Source organism: Sceloporus occidentalis, unplaced genomic scaffold (assembly GCF_023333645.1).
Source record: "Sceloporus occidentalis isolate IW3139 unplaced genomic scaffold, rSceOcc1.0.p SCAF_346, whole genome shotgun sequence".
Classification (NCBI taxonomy): Eukaryota; Metazoa; Chordata; class Lepidosauria; order Squamata; family Phrynosomatidae; genus Sceloporus; species Sceloporus occidentalis.
The window spans coordinates 333,233-349,665 of record NW_028317326.1 but is presented as its reverse complement, the minus strand read 5'-3'; the positions used below and the strand labels follow the sequence as shown (position 1 = coordinate 349,665).

At 41.5% G+C, this 16,433-nt stretch overlaps 2 protein-coding genes across 3 annotated transcripts; one reads left to right on the top strand and one right to left on the bottom strand.

The window, feature by feature from the left end:
• Positions 1 to 297: 297 nt before the first annotated feature.
• Positions 298 to 7,413, bottom strand: LOC149274133 (integrator complex subunit 11-like). 2 transcript variants are annotated; one of them, XM_089505794.1, is made up of 17 exons: positions 7,386 to 7,413; positions 6,866 to 6,963; positions 6,523 to 6,596; positions 6,117 to 6,345; positions 5,688 to 5,786; positions 5,289 to 5,323; positions 4,809 to 4,947; positions 4,600 to 4,664; positions 4,172 to 4,361; positions 3,753 to 3,836; positions 3,570 to 3,659; positions 3,307 to 3,469; positions 2,749 to 2,856; positions 2,402 to 2,466; positions 1,899 to 2,041; positions 1,482 to 1,611; positions 298 to 363 (listed from the first exon to the last, which is right to left on the bottom strand). In XM_089505794.1, the coding sequence occupies exons 1-17, from the start codon at positions 7,411 to 7,413 to the stop codon at positions 298 to 300; spliced, it is 1,806 nt and encodes a 601-aa protein (XP_089361920.1). The 2 variants fall into 2 exon arrangements, with proteins under 2 accessions (XP_089361920.1, XP_089361921.1); XM_089505795.1 differs by lacking the exons at positions 6,117 to 6,345; positions 6,523 to 6,596.
• A 2,043-nt stretch (positions 7,414 to 9,456) lies between these two features.
• LOC149274132 (ceramide-1-phosphate transfer protein) lies at positions 9,457 to 10,268 on the top strand. Its single transcript, XM_089505805.1, has 2 exons — positions 9,457 to 9,581; positions 9,746 to 10,268. The coding sequence occupies exons 1-2, from the start codon at positions 9,457 to 9,459 to the stop codon at positions 10,266 to 10,268; spliced, it is 648 nt and encodes a 215-aa protein (XP_089361931.1).
• Positions 10,269 to 16,433: the final 6,165 nt, after the last annotated feature.

Sequence of the window (16,433 nt, the reverse complement as noted above, 5' to 3'; positions counted from 1 at the left end):
ATCATACAAAATAAGTTGTGGTGTCCATCTATCCTGTACATACCAAGCGTGTGCCGATCACCTCTGTAGTTTATATTATACGGTCGGTAGCGTTTCTTAGTCCTTGGTATGAAACGTTTGTTAACAGAAAGTAATCTTCGGCTGATGCCACAAAAAAACAGACAGGGGAACAGCGAGCCAGCAAGGATTCCAGAACACTCAAAGCTTGGATTCCCAACTCAGTCGAACTCCGCAGACCATACGATGCTCGATGACTTGTACAGGGACGGCACGGCCATGATGTACAGACCCGGAGGTCTAGCTTGTTCCTTGGGGCAGGCCTTTCTTTAGCAGGGAGGTCAAAAAACTCCCCAGCTCTTCATCCTGAATATATTCAAGCAAAAATTAAAAACAGTAAATGTAAACAACATGAAAGGTCTAAAAAAATTACCATCGCAACAATGAACAGTCATATAGATTTAAAGGAAAATTCCTGATGCCAATCGGTCTTAAACGTAAACAGAACCAAAACCACATGATTACAAAAGCTAAATATATTTTTACGTTAACAAAAAACAGCAAAACAACTTAGGACTTAATACAACATTGTTATGTACTTTATTAGCACCTCATGCAAACAGATTGCTGATTTTGGGGCACAATGTTGTATGTGGCGTTATCATTACAGCACCCAATGGAGTGGGCCGATAAGCATGATTATGCAATCAGTTGCTATATGGTTAGAATTTAAACTTAACCAGAATTGCTCTTTATAAATAACCCTCTAAGTCTCATTAAAGGTTCACTCCAGCCACACTCTTATATTACATACATATTGGAAACTTTTTTGCATAGACTTCGATGCACTTTACTGCATGCAAATCGGTGCAGACATAAGAAATTAGACTTCTGTCTCATTCAGCTCCTCCCTCTAGCGGTCGGGGGGCATACACGAGTATGCTTCTAGCACATGCTCAGTAGAACTCAGAATCAATGGGTGTAGCAGCATACATGTGATTGGCTGTTATTTAAAATCTGATGTTCTGCTACAATACGTGTGATTGGCTGCTGCTTAAGTAACTTCAATAGGAGTGATACTGAGTATGTGCAGCCCTGGGAGAAGGTAAATGAGACAGGAGTCTAGGTTTCTAGTTCCATTAACTAAACAACAGATGCCCCAGTTTGCATGCAGTAAAATGTATTGGAGTGAGTCCAAAAAGGATTGGAAGTTACAGTTAATAATGAAGGATAATTTTAACTTTAAGACAACCAACACAAAGTATTCCCCATAGAGTAAAGTGGCCCTCTAGGTGCTCGTTATGTTGCACTCTTACTATTTGTAACACAATAACCAGACACATTGATGAAGTGCACCAGATGCTATCGGGGCTACTGATAATATTCCTCAAACACAAACAACTGATGAATGAAGGTTGCATTTATATCCAACACCCTCATTCAAATTAAACATCAGCCCCCATGGGTATAACAGTAAAACTAACCTGATAGGTCCACGATATCAAAAGAACCTTTGTTGTTGGGTCATCTGAATGGGTTGACACCTGAAGCAGAATAGATTCCACCATGATGGAGCCATCAGGGAGATGTTGGACAACATGATCCTTAAGCACACTGTAGAAGAGATGCATAAAATGTTTAAAACCTTGTAAAGCTTTTACAGACATACCTACAGATGAAATGAAATATGAAAGACTGCATTTCCTACAGTTGAGGGGAACTGATGGACTACAATGCGTCATAGATTGGGCTGTACAGAGTCCCAAGCATTCTCACTACCTTTTATACTTGTAGAAAATGTAGTATAGTAAGTAGGATGAGACCATGGTTATCTTATAATTCAGGGTAATACATATAGATCAAATGAGCCATAACATCTATCCACACCGCCGTCTGTGCACCTTTTCAGATGGTTGTATATCCGCAGCACGGTCTCCTGCTCTTTGTGTGCATCTTGAATATGTAATCTACAGGTGAATCGCAGCTGGTGCTCTCCAACACCTATCTCCTTCAAGGCTTGCTCAGGAGAAACCAAGCGTAAGGTCTACGGGAAGACACAAGGAGGAACACAGATGTCATATGGTTCTATAGCAATAGGTTAAACCTTTGAGTTACAGAAGGATGAAACATTAGTTCACTAGGACAATGACAACACTATCAAAGGTTATTTAAGGTTTGCTTTGACCACAGTTTATTTCAGCATATCATTCTAAATTTGGTACATTTTGGATAAACTGATTTTTTATTTAAGTCATTTAAAAGGCACGGTTATAATAGTTTAGGGAAATACCCCAAATCAAAGGTTTACCAAACTGAGCGCAAATGTCTTTTGGTGAAGTTCATTGAGTTCATTGTGCTAAATAATACTACACGACGCATCCAAAGAAGGTTCATCTTTACTTACATTATCCTTCATTATTAACGTCCCGTGCATCAGCCTCGGCTTTTTAGAGTCTGGTGGTATAAGGCCTGAAAAAGAAAATGCATGTATTTCATGTCAGCATATGGATCGCTTGGAGTTACTCTGGAGTTCTGTTGCTATAACTAATTGTGGCGAGACCAACACATCGTAAAATGTCCATGCAATGAACGGGGTAACTGGGGCAGTGAGCATGTGTTATATATTTATTACATATATGTATTATATAGAACAAGATGAATATTGTTTCCCAGTCCTGGCTAGGGAAAGCTTCTCTGATCTGGACTTTAAAACACTAATTTGCATCGCTGACCAAATAATGACAGACTTACTCAATGCACTCTCTTTCTTCAGGAGACCCAAAGAAATATCAACAGGTATGTTGGGATTAGTAAGGATGGTGGCAGTCTCTCCGTTGAAGGGCATGTAGCACCTAATTCCTACGAAAAGACCATGCAGTACAGTAAAAATACTAGTAGCTCCCCATCTTTGCATTTACACAGAACCAACTTAAACAAATTATCCCCAAACATTAATTGTATATATTTTGTCTTTTATTTATAAACATGTTTTTGTATCTTTATTTGTATTCATTACTGGATATTTTATTTATATTTAAGTTGTCCATGGAGTTTAGTAATCTAATATGTTTAACACTTGTTTATTAAATTGTAAGCTATAGCAATCAAGGCCCTCCGCAACTTGTCTATGCTATAATTCGCAATAGGTGCTATAACCTAATAAATCACCTCTGCAGAATCTGTTGGAACCATGGTTTCTGTTCATGGTCATGGTCTACTTAATCAATGCAACTTTCATAGATAGCTTGTGGGACCATGGATGGGGTAAAAATTCTTATTTGTACTAACAAGTATAAAATACACACTCACTAAACTCTTGCTCTATCTTCTGTTTGAGAAATTCCATCTTTTTGGCCTCTCCGTGCACCAGTAGTACATTTCGAGGTTCTGCCTGGCGAATCAGCTGCATGATTCCTTTAGCATCGGCATGAGCGCTGAAGGACATGTATTCTACCTGCATCTTCACCTCAAGCTGGTCAGTAGAAAGAAAAAAAAAATCAGAATTAAAATGTGTCTATTATAGGCCATGTAATGTTATGAGCATCTGCCCAAAATTCTGTCCCAAAACTCACAGTCTGCCTTCCTTCCATCTCTAACTTGCGCTGACCACTTAAGATTTTGTGCCCCACTGTGCCTTGCACGCAATAGCCAGGCATAATCACCTGTATGGGAAGACAATGCAATTTAAACATAGAACGAGTCAAGAGTCTTAAAAAGCATCTTGGATCTGAAGTAGGGAATCCACATTCTCTCACCATGTTCTTCTCATTCCCTGCCCATTTGCGAAAGATCTGTAGTGACTGACCAGCGTGCAACATCCCCGGTGTCGCAAACACCACCTGCAAGAGGCAAATTATGAGCATGAAACCCACAGTCTTCATGCCAATTATGGTTTTAGAACAAGATGCCACATATTGTCTTAATACTGAATGGATAGACTACCGGCATCAAGTAGCAAAACCAATCCCCAAATACACTTGAGCTTGTTATGATTGGCAAAGCTGATTCACCGTGTGGAGTAACACACCAGGGGATTATCCTTATTACTAATGAACAGATCTGCAGACATTTAACCTGCACCAAATTCATGATCTAGCATATAATGTCATAAACAGACACCTTCTCAGCTCATTACTGGAGAATGGTTTGAAGGCACTTTTACATCACCACGTACCATTGGCCCAGGGTTATCAGCAAAGGCCCTATCAAAGGCCTTTATGTGTTTAAATTCAAACATGTTTCTCTGCACAAAGGTCTTCCTGATCTTCTGATTGGTCCAAGTAATGAATAGCTTATAGTAATGGTTTGCCTTCTCTGTCAGACCAGTAGAGAAGTAAATTGGGGCCTTCAAGTTCATCCGATCCCTGAAAGAGAGAGAAGAACATCTCATTCTAACGTAGATAAATAAGGGCAAAACATATGTAGGATTCGGTGTTCTCAACTACAGGGAGACCCTGTGAGTTTGCCCTAATTAACACGGTCATGGAGATAACATCGTTGATGTAACATGTGCAAAAGTATTTTTTTCCTGTCCAAGAATAGGTTTTTATCTCCAAAATTACAGTAAATTAAATAATTAAACACTTCTTTAATAATTCTTACCAAAATGTTTCTAGCAAGATGCAGAGCTCCTGTGCACGTCCAAGAGCAAACACAGGAATGAGAACCTAACAAAAGAAAATAAATCAGTTAATACAGTATATTGAGTGCATGATTTCAAAGCCTCCTCGTGTAACACGTTGTGGTTAATTCTAATTCTGCATTATACATATATACATTGTTTTAAATAAAAAAGGAACACAGCAAAGCACCTTCCCACCCTTCTCCACAGTCTCATGGACTTTCTTCAAGAAATCTCGTTCCCGGCATCGTTTCGAGTCTCTGATCGTTGTGGCATAAGTAGACTCCGTTATGAGCAAATCAGGTCGGCACTTGTCAATCCACGCGGCCCTGAGAAGGGAGAAATCTATTTTAAATACATTGGCGAATGAATGGTCTATATTGCGTAGAAGGATTTTCGGTCCCTACTGCTGACCAGGTGAAATCCCAACATGAAACTGGCCTCCCCTTCGTGTCACGTCTTACAATAAGGGGCAAAAGACTATAAACAGGAAGAGCTTAAAATCAGCCTACAAAATGTTACAAACACCCTAAATACTGTTAAAAGGTGTTCTATCATTAAAATCGCATACAAACAATGTCATATAAACAGTTTTTTTTTTTTATTCGGTGACAGGGGTGCTCTGATGCTTGTGATGATCTTCCCAAGTTTGATAAGCCTAGGATCTTACCCCAAGTGTCGATCTGGAGTCATGTTATAGTCACCCTACAAAAAAAAAAGGAAAAATAACAGTAAACAGAATTTAAAAAAAAAGCTTCAAATAAAAATTGGCAGTGTTATTTTACATGTGCTCCAACTTGGTTCTCTACAAAAGGCAGATTGCACAAGAGGCCAGAGACTTGAATAAAGACGCTCAAAAGGAGGCAATTCAATTCTTGAACATATCCTAAATATGGCCACCTTTTATAGGCAGTGTAGGACGTGCATTTGGACTATTTTGGAAGTAATTACAGAATTAAAATTTAGCAGATTCCACGTTAAGACTCCAGGAAATTACACAAGAAAGCAAAGCAATCTGTACGATCAGAAGACCAGCATTCGTTGTGCGCAATCCCATATAGAAACTCACAGTATACACCACAGACTCCGAGCCGACTTTAATCTGAAACATTGCTGCTCCGAGGACGTGCCCAGCATAGTAAGCCTTGATTTCCAACTCATCGTCGACCTGGAAAAAGAAAAATAATAAAAATAATCAGTTTATCAATCGGAAAAAAAAGAAACGTTCAGCATTTCAAGAATCCCTTTAGCTTTAAAAAAATACATATATAATAATATTGCATAATATATATATAAATAATATAATTTTACACCTTTATGTTCCTTTTAAAGATATTGAACATGTTTCACACATTATTTAATATCTGAAAATGCTCCAGAGGCAGGACACACTGTCTAGAAAATCCTTCTTGCAACATGCGTTAAGGCACATCGGCTGGAGATACACGAGAGGTGCTTGATGACCCAGGTCATGCGTAGCTCCCTCTTCCTCTCTCACCTGTACTGTCTGATGAAGGTTTACGGCCACCACTTTCTTCATGCAGTCCTTGATCATCTGAGATGTGAAAAAGTTGGTCTCCCCTTTCTTGTCCACCGTGATCTTCCTGTAATCCTCTAGCAGGATGGGGCATATGGCCTTGGTTGGGTGAGTCATGTATATGGGGCCATCAAAGCCAACCATTTCGCTCATATAAGGCAGCGCTCCACAGTGATCCAGGTGAAAGTGGCTGTGAAGAAACAAACTCTATTAATTGACAACAAGGTTTCAGGTATTTGCATACACAATACTAAAGCCACAATTCTTTATGATCACAACCGTGTATGTTTATAGGATTTAAGCAAAATTCTGTGCTGTGTTTCATTCACTCATACTTGGCGAGGAGACGCACAATTCTGTGTCTTACCTGATTATTACACAATCCAGCAGTTCGGTGAGACGTCCATTTTGCGTGATGTACGTGAAGTCTGGGAAACGACGCTATTTATCAGGAGAGGAAAATAAACCTATTATAGCCATATTTGCCAACTCAACTGGATTTTCAGAAACAGTCCCTAATTTTCTCTTAAAGACATTTCATGCCGTAATGGATGGCAATTGAAAATAGTTCAATAAAATAAAGTCAACGTTCTATCAAAAGTATTTTTCATTTACTCACTTGGTAGCATGACATGTATGATTCTAACTGTATCACATTGGACACATTTAAATGTATATATATATATATATATATAGTGTATGCCACTCACATCATCGTTGAATCCCATATGCATGCCACAGTCCAGCATCACGTTTTTGCCTCCAATAGATACCAGGATACAACTGCGTCCCACATCCTGTCCAGCACCTAGCAGGAAACAAGAGGTTAAACCTGTCAGCTCACTAGACAAAAGCAAATTAAAGAAACAAAAGATATACTTTGGCTACCTACAGGTCTGAGGTGACCTGTGATTGCTTTCAGGTTACCCAGCAGCCAATATTACAAGCCAATAGGGTTTAAATGGAAAAAAAGTGATTCTGGTAGTAAGATTTAAACGATGTCTCATCCCCATAGCAACCAACAGAATGTCCCTGCTGGCTAGACCACTATCGGTTGCCACGGTGATAAAACCACTTTGCAAACTATGTACCAGAATCACTTTTTACACGCAGAGCTCTTAAAAGGAATTCAAGACAGGAAAGGAAGGAACATTTGGAGATTAATCAAAGTATTGATCATAAATCAAAGTGACAAACGTGTAAGCGGACAGACCACCGCAAGGGCCTTACCGAGAGGGGTCACCTTAATCTCCGGCATCTTGGGATCAATTATCCTCAGTGGCTGAAACGCAAATGATACACAGAGGGATCGCTGCTACATTCCAAACCTAAAGAGGGAGACGGACATATTCATTAATTACAATAATCACTCATTACAATAACTTAACAGGGGTAATCTGGCAGGCTGTACTGTGAAAGGCTCTAACACGCTCTCCATATATGTATGGCTATATATATATATATATATACCATTACACAAGTTATGGTGGGTAAAGGTGATGGAAAACCCTCCTTATGTATATATAATTCCCAGTGGAAGACGTTTTTCCTCCTCTTTCCCCCGCCTTCGAATACAAAATCCGGTATCACTTTACATCACACTGCTGAATATTAGTAGCTGTGGGACACAACGGCTGAATGCCTGTCACTTTACTCATCAGAGACTGTTTATATATCTGGGCTCAGATAACATGATTAGAAGCCAACATCACCCCATGCGGGCTGGAAACGCTCCGAAGACGCACAGCTACTACTAGCTATAGACTGGGAAGCGCCATGACAGTCCGAGTGTTTTACGATACAAAGCGTATGGCGCAGCTTCAACCAATCGGCGCGGCCGTTCTAGAACGTCAGCCAATCGGATATCGAGACAACGATAAGGGCGGAAGTGTGGTTGGCAGACGTGCATTGATTGTAACGGGGAGCGGGTGATTGGGTGGCTGGCACGGTGACGTTGGCGGAAGGCAGGGATCGGTATGGGTTACTGTGCAGAGGAGGATTCAGGTGCGGTGACAGGTGGATACGGAAGGGAGGTGAGTTACTTCCTGCTGACAGCGCATTCTGTGTATTATCGCACTCTTATGGGGGGTTTATTCATTTATTTTGGGCAACTATATAGTCCGTTCACTGCCAGCTAGACGAGTAAAGTATTTTACTTTCCTGACAGATTGGCTGATAAGTGGAACAGCCTCCCAGCAGAAGTGGTAGAGGCTAATACAGTGAGGGATTTAAATATGTATGGGATAAGCATATGGCTCCTGAGGGTGCATGAATACAGTGTACAGGACAATGCAGGTTAACGTCCGGCCGTGTGAGGGTTAAGCCGGTTCAGGGATCCCCTTAGTTATAGAATTTTCCGCTAGGCGGGTAACTGGTCGGTAATTATCGGATATTCATATAATCCGGATGGAAACCAGTTTTCCCAACAGAAGAAAATGTTACATCTGTTACTAAACGAGCGTTTGAAACATCATCCAATCTGCTGACAGATATCCCATCTATAAATAAATGTATTCTGGCGATTGTTACAAATTATTATTATTGTTTTCTATAGCACCATCACAGTCCGTAGCGCTGCACAGCGGGTAGACAGGGCATAACAAGTAGCATATAACATAACAACTTGACTTCCAGAAACAGCAGGTGAGGATAACAATGTATCTCATGTCAGCATGATGTTGGCATACAGGTAGAAGGGCAGATATACGGACCATTGGGCTCCATGAAGACCCCTGTTCGCTGCAGCGGGTGGGCGTCCCGGGATAAGCTATTTTTAACGGGCCGGAAGTGGGTCGTAACGCCGCTCCCGCGACCCGGAGCTTCCTTTAGTTACCCGAAGGTTCCCAGGTATACACGCTGGCAGTAAAGGCAACATGTGGGGGTCTTCTATATGGTCAGAAGAGCGTGGAATAGGAAGGAGTCCGGGCTGCGAGACCCTGAGGGTCCCCAGGTATGATGATAACTGTGAAGCCATCCTCTCGTACCTCGGCCGGGGGTCTGGGGGCCGATGTTATGTTTAGCACAGGCCTTGTGGCCATGTAAGGGTTAAAGGGAAAGGATTTCCAGGATCTTGGTTCTTTGTGTCCTGCATTACGCTGTCATGTGAGATGTGCAAACACCTGGCTGCGGCTTTCACGGACCCTCTGCTCTTCCAGCACCATCTGTTTACATTAGTATTTTCTTGCTGATCTACAAGCCTGCGCTCCGCAGAATAAACTGTTTCTCTGAATTAATAATGTTTTTCTCACCAGGAGATCTTCAAGGGAACCGCTTGCCGAGTCCGTCCTAGGAAAGACTTATAATGTCCGGCGTGGAGGAAAAGTTCTCGCTCGGGGAAGTTCTGGTCAGCTTCAAGTCCTGCTTGGTTGATGATGACCAAGATGTTCTGCTAGAACACTACCTCAATGGTTGGAAAGGGTTAGTGAGGTATGTGAGATTATTTCTTTCTGTTAACTGAAATGTATTATTGTTTGGGGGTTTTATTTATTTTTCTGACTTGGGTTGTTTTTGACCAACAACTCATAAAAAACCCACTTCATTTAGTGATATATGGTCCAGGATAATCCCAAACGCCGTTTCTTTCATCTCAGGTTTATGAACACCCTCGGATCAATTTTTTCCTTTGTATCAAAGGACGCTGTGAACAAAATCCAGATAATGGAAAACTACTTGAAGGGGGAAATCGGCGAGCGTTACCGGTCCCTCCAGTCCATGGTCGAATACGAGTTAAGCAGTAACCTTGTAGATTTAACCAAACGCTCCAGCCACCCGGATTCCGGCTGTCGCACGATACTGCGCCTCCACCGTGCGCTGCGCTGGCTACAGCTCTTTCTAGAAAAGTTAAGAACAAGCAGCGAAGACAGCAAGACTTCCACTCTATGTTCAGAGGCGTACAATGACTCTCTGGCCCACTTCCATCCTTGGATCATACGCAAGACTGCTTCTGTGGCTTTCCTCGCTCTCCCGGTGCGTAATACTTTCTTCGAGGTGATGAACGTGGGGACACCAGAAGAAGTCGTGGACATGCTGGGGGAAGCTCTCCCCTTTGTCTCCAAAGTATATGACTTTACACAGGAGCTCTACTCCCAGCACAATCTGCTAGATCTACCTTAAAGGGCGGTCGGCGACTAATCATGAAAAGGATGGGTCCATGTAACGTGTTTGTGTGATACTGGAGCCGTACTATAAATACACCTTTCTCAGTGAAGTATTATCGGTTCTGTGCAGCTGATGCCTCAGACGCTTATGAATGACACTATTCCATTTTAGACTCTCGCATATAGCTCTTGAAATCTACGTATTTATGATGGGGGGGTTAGTTCATAGTCGGATCCACCCGATTAGTTATTGTAACAGCCGCGTTAGGTTGAATCATGACCAACAATTCTCTTTTTACACGGCTCTGTCTTGTATTTATGAAAAAACAAAAGCCAAATTTTACCTGCATTCTGGAAACTTTCACACCACTCATTTGTGCCACTTTTTTAAAATGGTTTTAAAGTAAAAAGTATGTATGTTTGGGCCCCTGGCTTCTACCTGCATGTTTCAGGGGTTAAGGTCTGGCTTTATTGTCCTTAACCTGGTGTTTTGGGTATTAACCAGTGTCTGTCAAACCTTTGTTCATTTAAGAGCAACCACTTATTATGTGAAGAGAAATAAAGTCCGTACTACAGAGAAATTCTATTCTGGACAATCCAATTGTCGTCGCTTTCAGTTTAATAACCATCGGCCGTGTCTTTGACCGTTTCTTATCTAATGTAATGCTGCCACGTTCTGTTTACAAGGAGATGCTTTTATTACCTAAAGACAGCAGGTTTTAGAAGAACTCTATGCTATAATCCAGAGATTGAATCTTGAACTAATTTTCACCAGCTCAATCATTATTTATTGATTTCTATAGCACCAACATATTTTGCAGTGCTGAAGTATAGTGCCCCCCGTAACAATTTAGACTTATAACGCGCAAGAATCCTACCACACCCTCCACAGATAACGTGATGTTACAGATATTGTGGTGTATATAAGGATCTCATCCCACAAACCAGGGAAACTCCTATAAACTTGTATACCTTGTATAAAAAGAGTTCTACACAAGCCCTTATAAAATATATTATTGTATTGTACAAAAGAATATTAAAAAATAAAGACATATATAATATTTCATAATAAAGACAACAGAGGTTTCTAGGAAACTAATCGGAGCATATGGAGGCACTATGGTTGTATATACATAAAGTGTCTCAGGTGCATGCAAACAGTAAGTGAATCATAAAGTGCTGAATCATTCAAATATTATTGCCTATCACTCACTACGGAGTGCACCTATTAATTCTGTAACCATGTGAAGGACTAATAATTTCCAATAAATACATAAATAATCCAAATAATCAAAAGGACATCCTAAAAGTGCTGTAGTGCTTCCCCATATTAACCTCCACTTCCCCTACGCCGTTTCGCTTCTCCTTTTTCAAGGGGTGAGTGATAGGCAATAATATTTGAATGATTCAGCACTTTATGATTCACTTACTGTTTGCATGCACCTGAGACACTTTATGTATATACAACCATAGTGCCTCCATATGCTCCGATTAGTTTCCTAGAAACCTCTGTTGTCTTTATTATGAAATATTATATATGTCTTTATTTTTTTATACAAGGTATACAATCACTTTAGACTTGTAGCATTTGTGTGGGAATTTAAAAGGGACCATTGAGCTACCTTATGTTTTAAATTACATATGAAGGCTGGAGTGTCCCTTTAAGCTTTCTAGTGAAGGATTTCTTCCCACGTTACTCTATGGGAATGGCGACCAATCTCTCCCTCTCCCTCTCCCTCTCCCCCTCTCCCTCTCCCTCTCCCTCTCCCCCTCTCCCTCTCCCTCTCCCTCCAGGACCGCCTTAGTGGAAACATGCAAATAGATGCACTAGGTATGCCAATGTGTTATTTTCAACCCATTTTACCCGCTCTCCGTGGCATATCCATTGTTTCATCTCTAGGATTGTTTTCATTCCCTCCTTGTAATCATAGATATGAATGCATCCTTTCACCTCTTGCATCTGGACTGTGTGTTCATTTTAGTGCAAAACTAAATACCCTACTTGAGATTTGTCAGAAAATGGGAAAATCTTGGGAAGGTTTATCAGCCATGGATCCTTCAAAACTATTCTGGAGAGGATTTACTCCTTTTGTCTTTGGTTGCACTCTAATGATCTACCAGTTGAGGTCACTCTTCCCAGTAACAGCCTGGCTGTTGTTATGGAAGCCGTTACACAGTATGAGGGTCTTCATGAGTGTTTCTGGGGTATCCCAAGGCAGGTTAGGGAGTTATTACAGGACTAAGCCTTTTTCACTTTGCCATCAATGCAATGGCTTTCCTTCCTGGTGTTCAGCCTCAGCAGCCTATTGACGTCACCCGTCGGCGCATGCATGTATAGTCACATACAGAGACACCCGGTGCTTTCCTCCTGATTATAGTACATGTAAACATTTTATGTTTAAACATCACACTGTAATATGATGGAATTATAGCTGCACGGTCCCTTTAAATTGTGTAAAGGGATGTGTTTAACACGCAGCTAAATGCACTTGTTTCCCCCCTAATTGTAACAGAAATAATGTCCGCTTATTCAGGGCCGGCCTTAGGGGTGTGCGACCTGTGCGACCGCACAGGGCGCCATGGTAGCAGGGGCGCCTGCCCGGGACTTAACTTAAAACATCGGGGTTTTTTTGTTTTTGTTTTAACTTTATTTAACATCATTCATGTTAAATAAAGTTTAAAAAAAAACAAAAAAAAACCCGATGCTTTAATCTAAGTCCCGGGCAGGGGCGCCGAGCGGTTGCTCGTGAAGTTCTCAGCAACCGCTCGGCGCCCCTTACTCTCCTTGACTCCGTCGCGGTGCCAGCATCTCATGTTGAGCGCCGGACTATTCCGGCGCTCAACATGAAATGCCGGCAGCGCGGCAGAGCGAGAAGACGGATGCCTCCCGGTCTCACCGCAGGACTCCGGCAACAAGTTAAGTGGGGGGGTGTAGTTTGAAGGGGCAGAGGGGGGGGTTGTAGTTTGAAGGGGCAGAGGAGGGGTGTAGTTTGAAGGGGCAGAGGGGGGGGGGTTGTAGTTTGAAGGGGCAGAGGAGGGGTGTAGTTTGGAGGGGCAGGGGGGGTGTAGTTTGAAGGGGCGAGGGGGTTAGTTTGAAGGGACAGGGGGGGTAGTTTGAAGGGGTAGTTTGAGGGGGCAGTGAGGGGGGGGCGCCAGAGGAGTAGTCCGCACAGGGCGCCACAACGCCTAAGGCCGGCTCTGCGCTTATTCTATAGAAAGCAAACAAAAAGAACTTTTTAGTGTCGGGTCCGTCGTGGCATCATTCTTACGTCTAGAGCAGAACAGAGGTCGGCGAAGGGCAGAGCATCAAGTCACAAAGTGGTCTGCGTTACAGCTTTATCTACCCAACCGTTCGCTGAATAATGTGCAGTTTTATTCTGGAGATCATAATTGTAGGGATTTAACACCAAAAAAAAATGTTCTTATTTCAGTTTCACGAAATTAAAAATAGCATTGACGAAGCAGAGCAGTCAGCCAGTCATAAGACGTGAACTTTTTCTCGCCAAAAACATTTTTTTTTAATTAATTTGAGTTGGATATAATGTTACTAATTTATATTCGCTTTAAAAGGGGCACTCGGTCATGTATTCTAGCCTAGTAGCCCTTAGCCTAGAGTGGCGGACATGGAGCCTCCCCAACTGGCCCATTGGCAATATGGAGGGCTGTGTTGAGTTGGCCCGGTTCTCTGTAATTTCGGACCAGTCTTCAATCTGTTTGGAAGTTCTGTGAATTCGCTTTGTCTGAACAAACTAACGTCATAAACATTACCTTTGGATTTCCACCTTACCTGTCATCGTGTCGTTATCACATGCTGTCCAAAGCAGATTTGGTTTAGAACCTTATGGAACTGATAAAACTTTAGAAGGCATGATAACTGGGAAGAATTTGTCCTTTCAACCCATAAAGACATTTTCTCCATAGTTTCATGCTTAATTTGTCAGATCTCCCTTAAAATAATTGTTTTAGAAATTTACAAATATTTATTTGGTAGAAGATGGATACAAAGTAAATGACTATGTTAATGAAATATCTTCATAGCCGCACAGAGGCCCTTCATCACTCCTGTGTTCCAATGGCCATTTATCACTCCCATCACTCCTGTGTTCCAATGGCCGTTTATCACTCCCATCACTCCTGTGCTCCAATGGCACATTGTGTTTGCTAATCCAAGTTTAAGGTTAAAAGGGTAATTGATTGTTGGAGAACCCTACTGCGATTCTGTTACAGCTACAAATTTCATTGGTTTCCATGAAAACAGCTAAGTGACCCCAAACTTTTAAACGGTAATGTGTATCTATGTATCTATTTTTTTTTTTTGCCTATTAGACCTCATTGAGCCCACGCTAGTACATAAACGTAATAATGAACTAGTTATAAAGGGCTCCTACAGGTCCCAACCGTCCTATTATAGAAATTCGCAAATTTAGTCAATAATATGAGATCAATCAATGTGTCATATAACACCGAAAAAACACACACACACACAGATATGACATAAAATTATTTTTTTTTCAAAATAGCAATTATATATAAGCAGCTGCAGATCAATCACTTCGGTGTCACAACGGCAGAAGTGTAAATGTAGCTATTTAGATAACATTGCTTCTTGCTGCAAGGACATTATATCTTACAATATCTACAACGCACCGTTCGCAAATCTACTCGCGGTTGGGGCTGTACAGGCGTGCCGTGGTAAATGATCGCACTTTTTCAGTGTTTCCTTTTATTATCAGTGTAACTTTGACCAGATCTTCCTTGGAATACAGAAGGCTTCTCAGAGCTGCGTATCGCACGTCTATTTTGGGTACAATGCAGAAAAACACATTTTGATGGCAGCTCTGGGTCCGTGGTTTGTGGCTTTTCTCGTGCTGCACAATGCTTATATCATCTGGATGTAGAAGGGGATGAGTTAGAGAGCGTATAATAATAATAATATGGTGTAGGACATACAGGCAACACAATAACCAAGTTGTTCTAGAGGAAGTCGACGAGCTGGGATGGCTGGCTAGTAGTTTAAACTTGCGTGAGTTTGTTAATTACTTATCAATACGTGGCATCTTGTATATGAAATGGGTCAGGAGCAGGAGCTGGGGCCACTGGATACCAGAAGACCTCACATACATTCATATCGATGCATGTGAGGACCAAACTACCAAAGAGATGGACACATTGTAGCTTGTGTTGCTACCATTTGGCAAGCCTGGCAACGTTGGGCTGGAGCCCATGGCTGCTCACTCAGCTGTACGTAATATTAATCCTTTTAAAAAGTAGCCCAGTCCAAATAAGCTTTCCAGGACCGGGGTTACTCCGCGTGCAAACGCAATAATCTCACCCGATTGTAGGGCACCTGCTTGACTTGCGTGTTAAGGATAGACATGCATGCGACCCGGTTACCACGACATTAATTAATTTATTGTAGAGATGTAGTGGAATACTTTGGCACGTGGTGACACTGGTGAACAATACATTCAAACTGTAACTTTGCAGGCATATATATGGCCTCTGTATTGTCCTACCATCACCACAAAGCCACCGAAGTAAACATGGAGTAGGTGCCTACTAGATGCAGTAAGGAAAGTAGGTTAAAAAATAAAAATGAATGTAAAACTTGGAAAGTGCTGATGGAACTCGGGGCTCTGGTTAGAGACTGTTATTTACACAGATATACAAATTAAAAAAAAAAACATTAAATTAGAATATGGTTACTTATACACAGATTTCCTGTACAATTCATTGTGGTAGAAGGATTCATTTCTGGTTTGCAGGTGTTAGTAGGAACAATCATGGGGTGGAAAAGAGTCCGCCTGGTCTGTGAGCAGATTTAAAGAAGGCCAATTAGCAGACCAAGTTCCTTAATGCTTTATCCACTTATTTATCAATATTAAATCTTAGGATTGGTTTTAGTTGCTGCAAAATATTAGATCATCTGAAAACACCACTTCCAAATGACGTTGGCTGCAACGTTAGAAATCCCTCATTTGGCTCATATTCCATCGCAGACCTGCACTTCCTTCTGTTTATACGGAACAGACTTTATATTTTATGGTGGCTCGACAGACATTTTGACCATCGCAGGTGATATGCTGATTTCCGGAGGTTGGCAATGGCAGTGTCACCTCTTCTGTCTTAGAACATTCTTACAATTACTTGGTGGTGTCTGACACAGAAGGCACTTTTACCG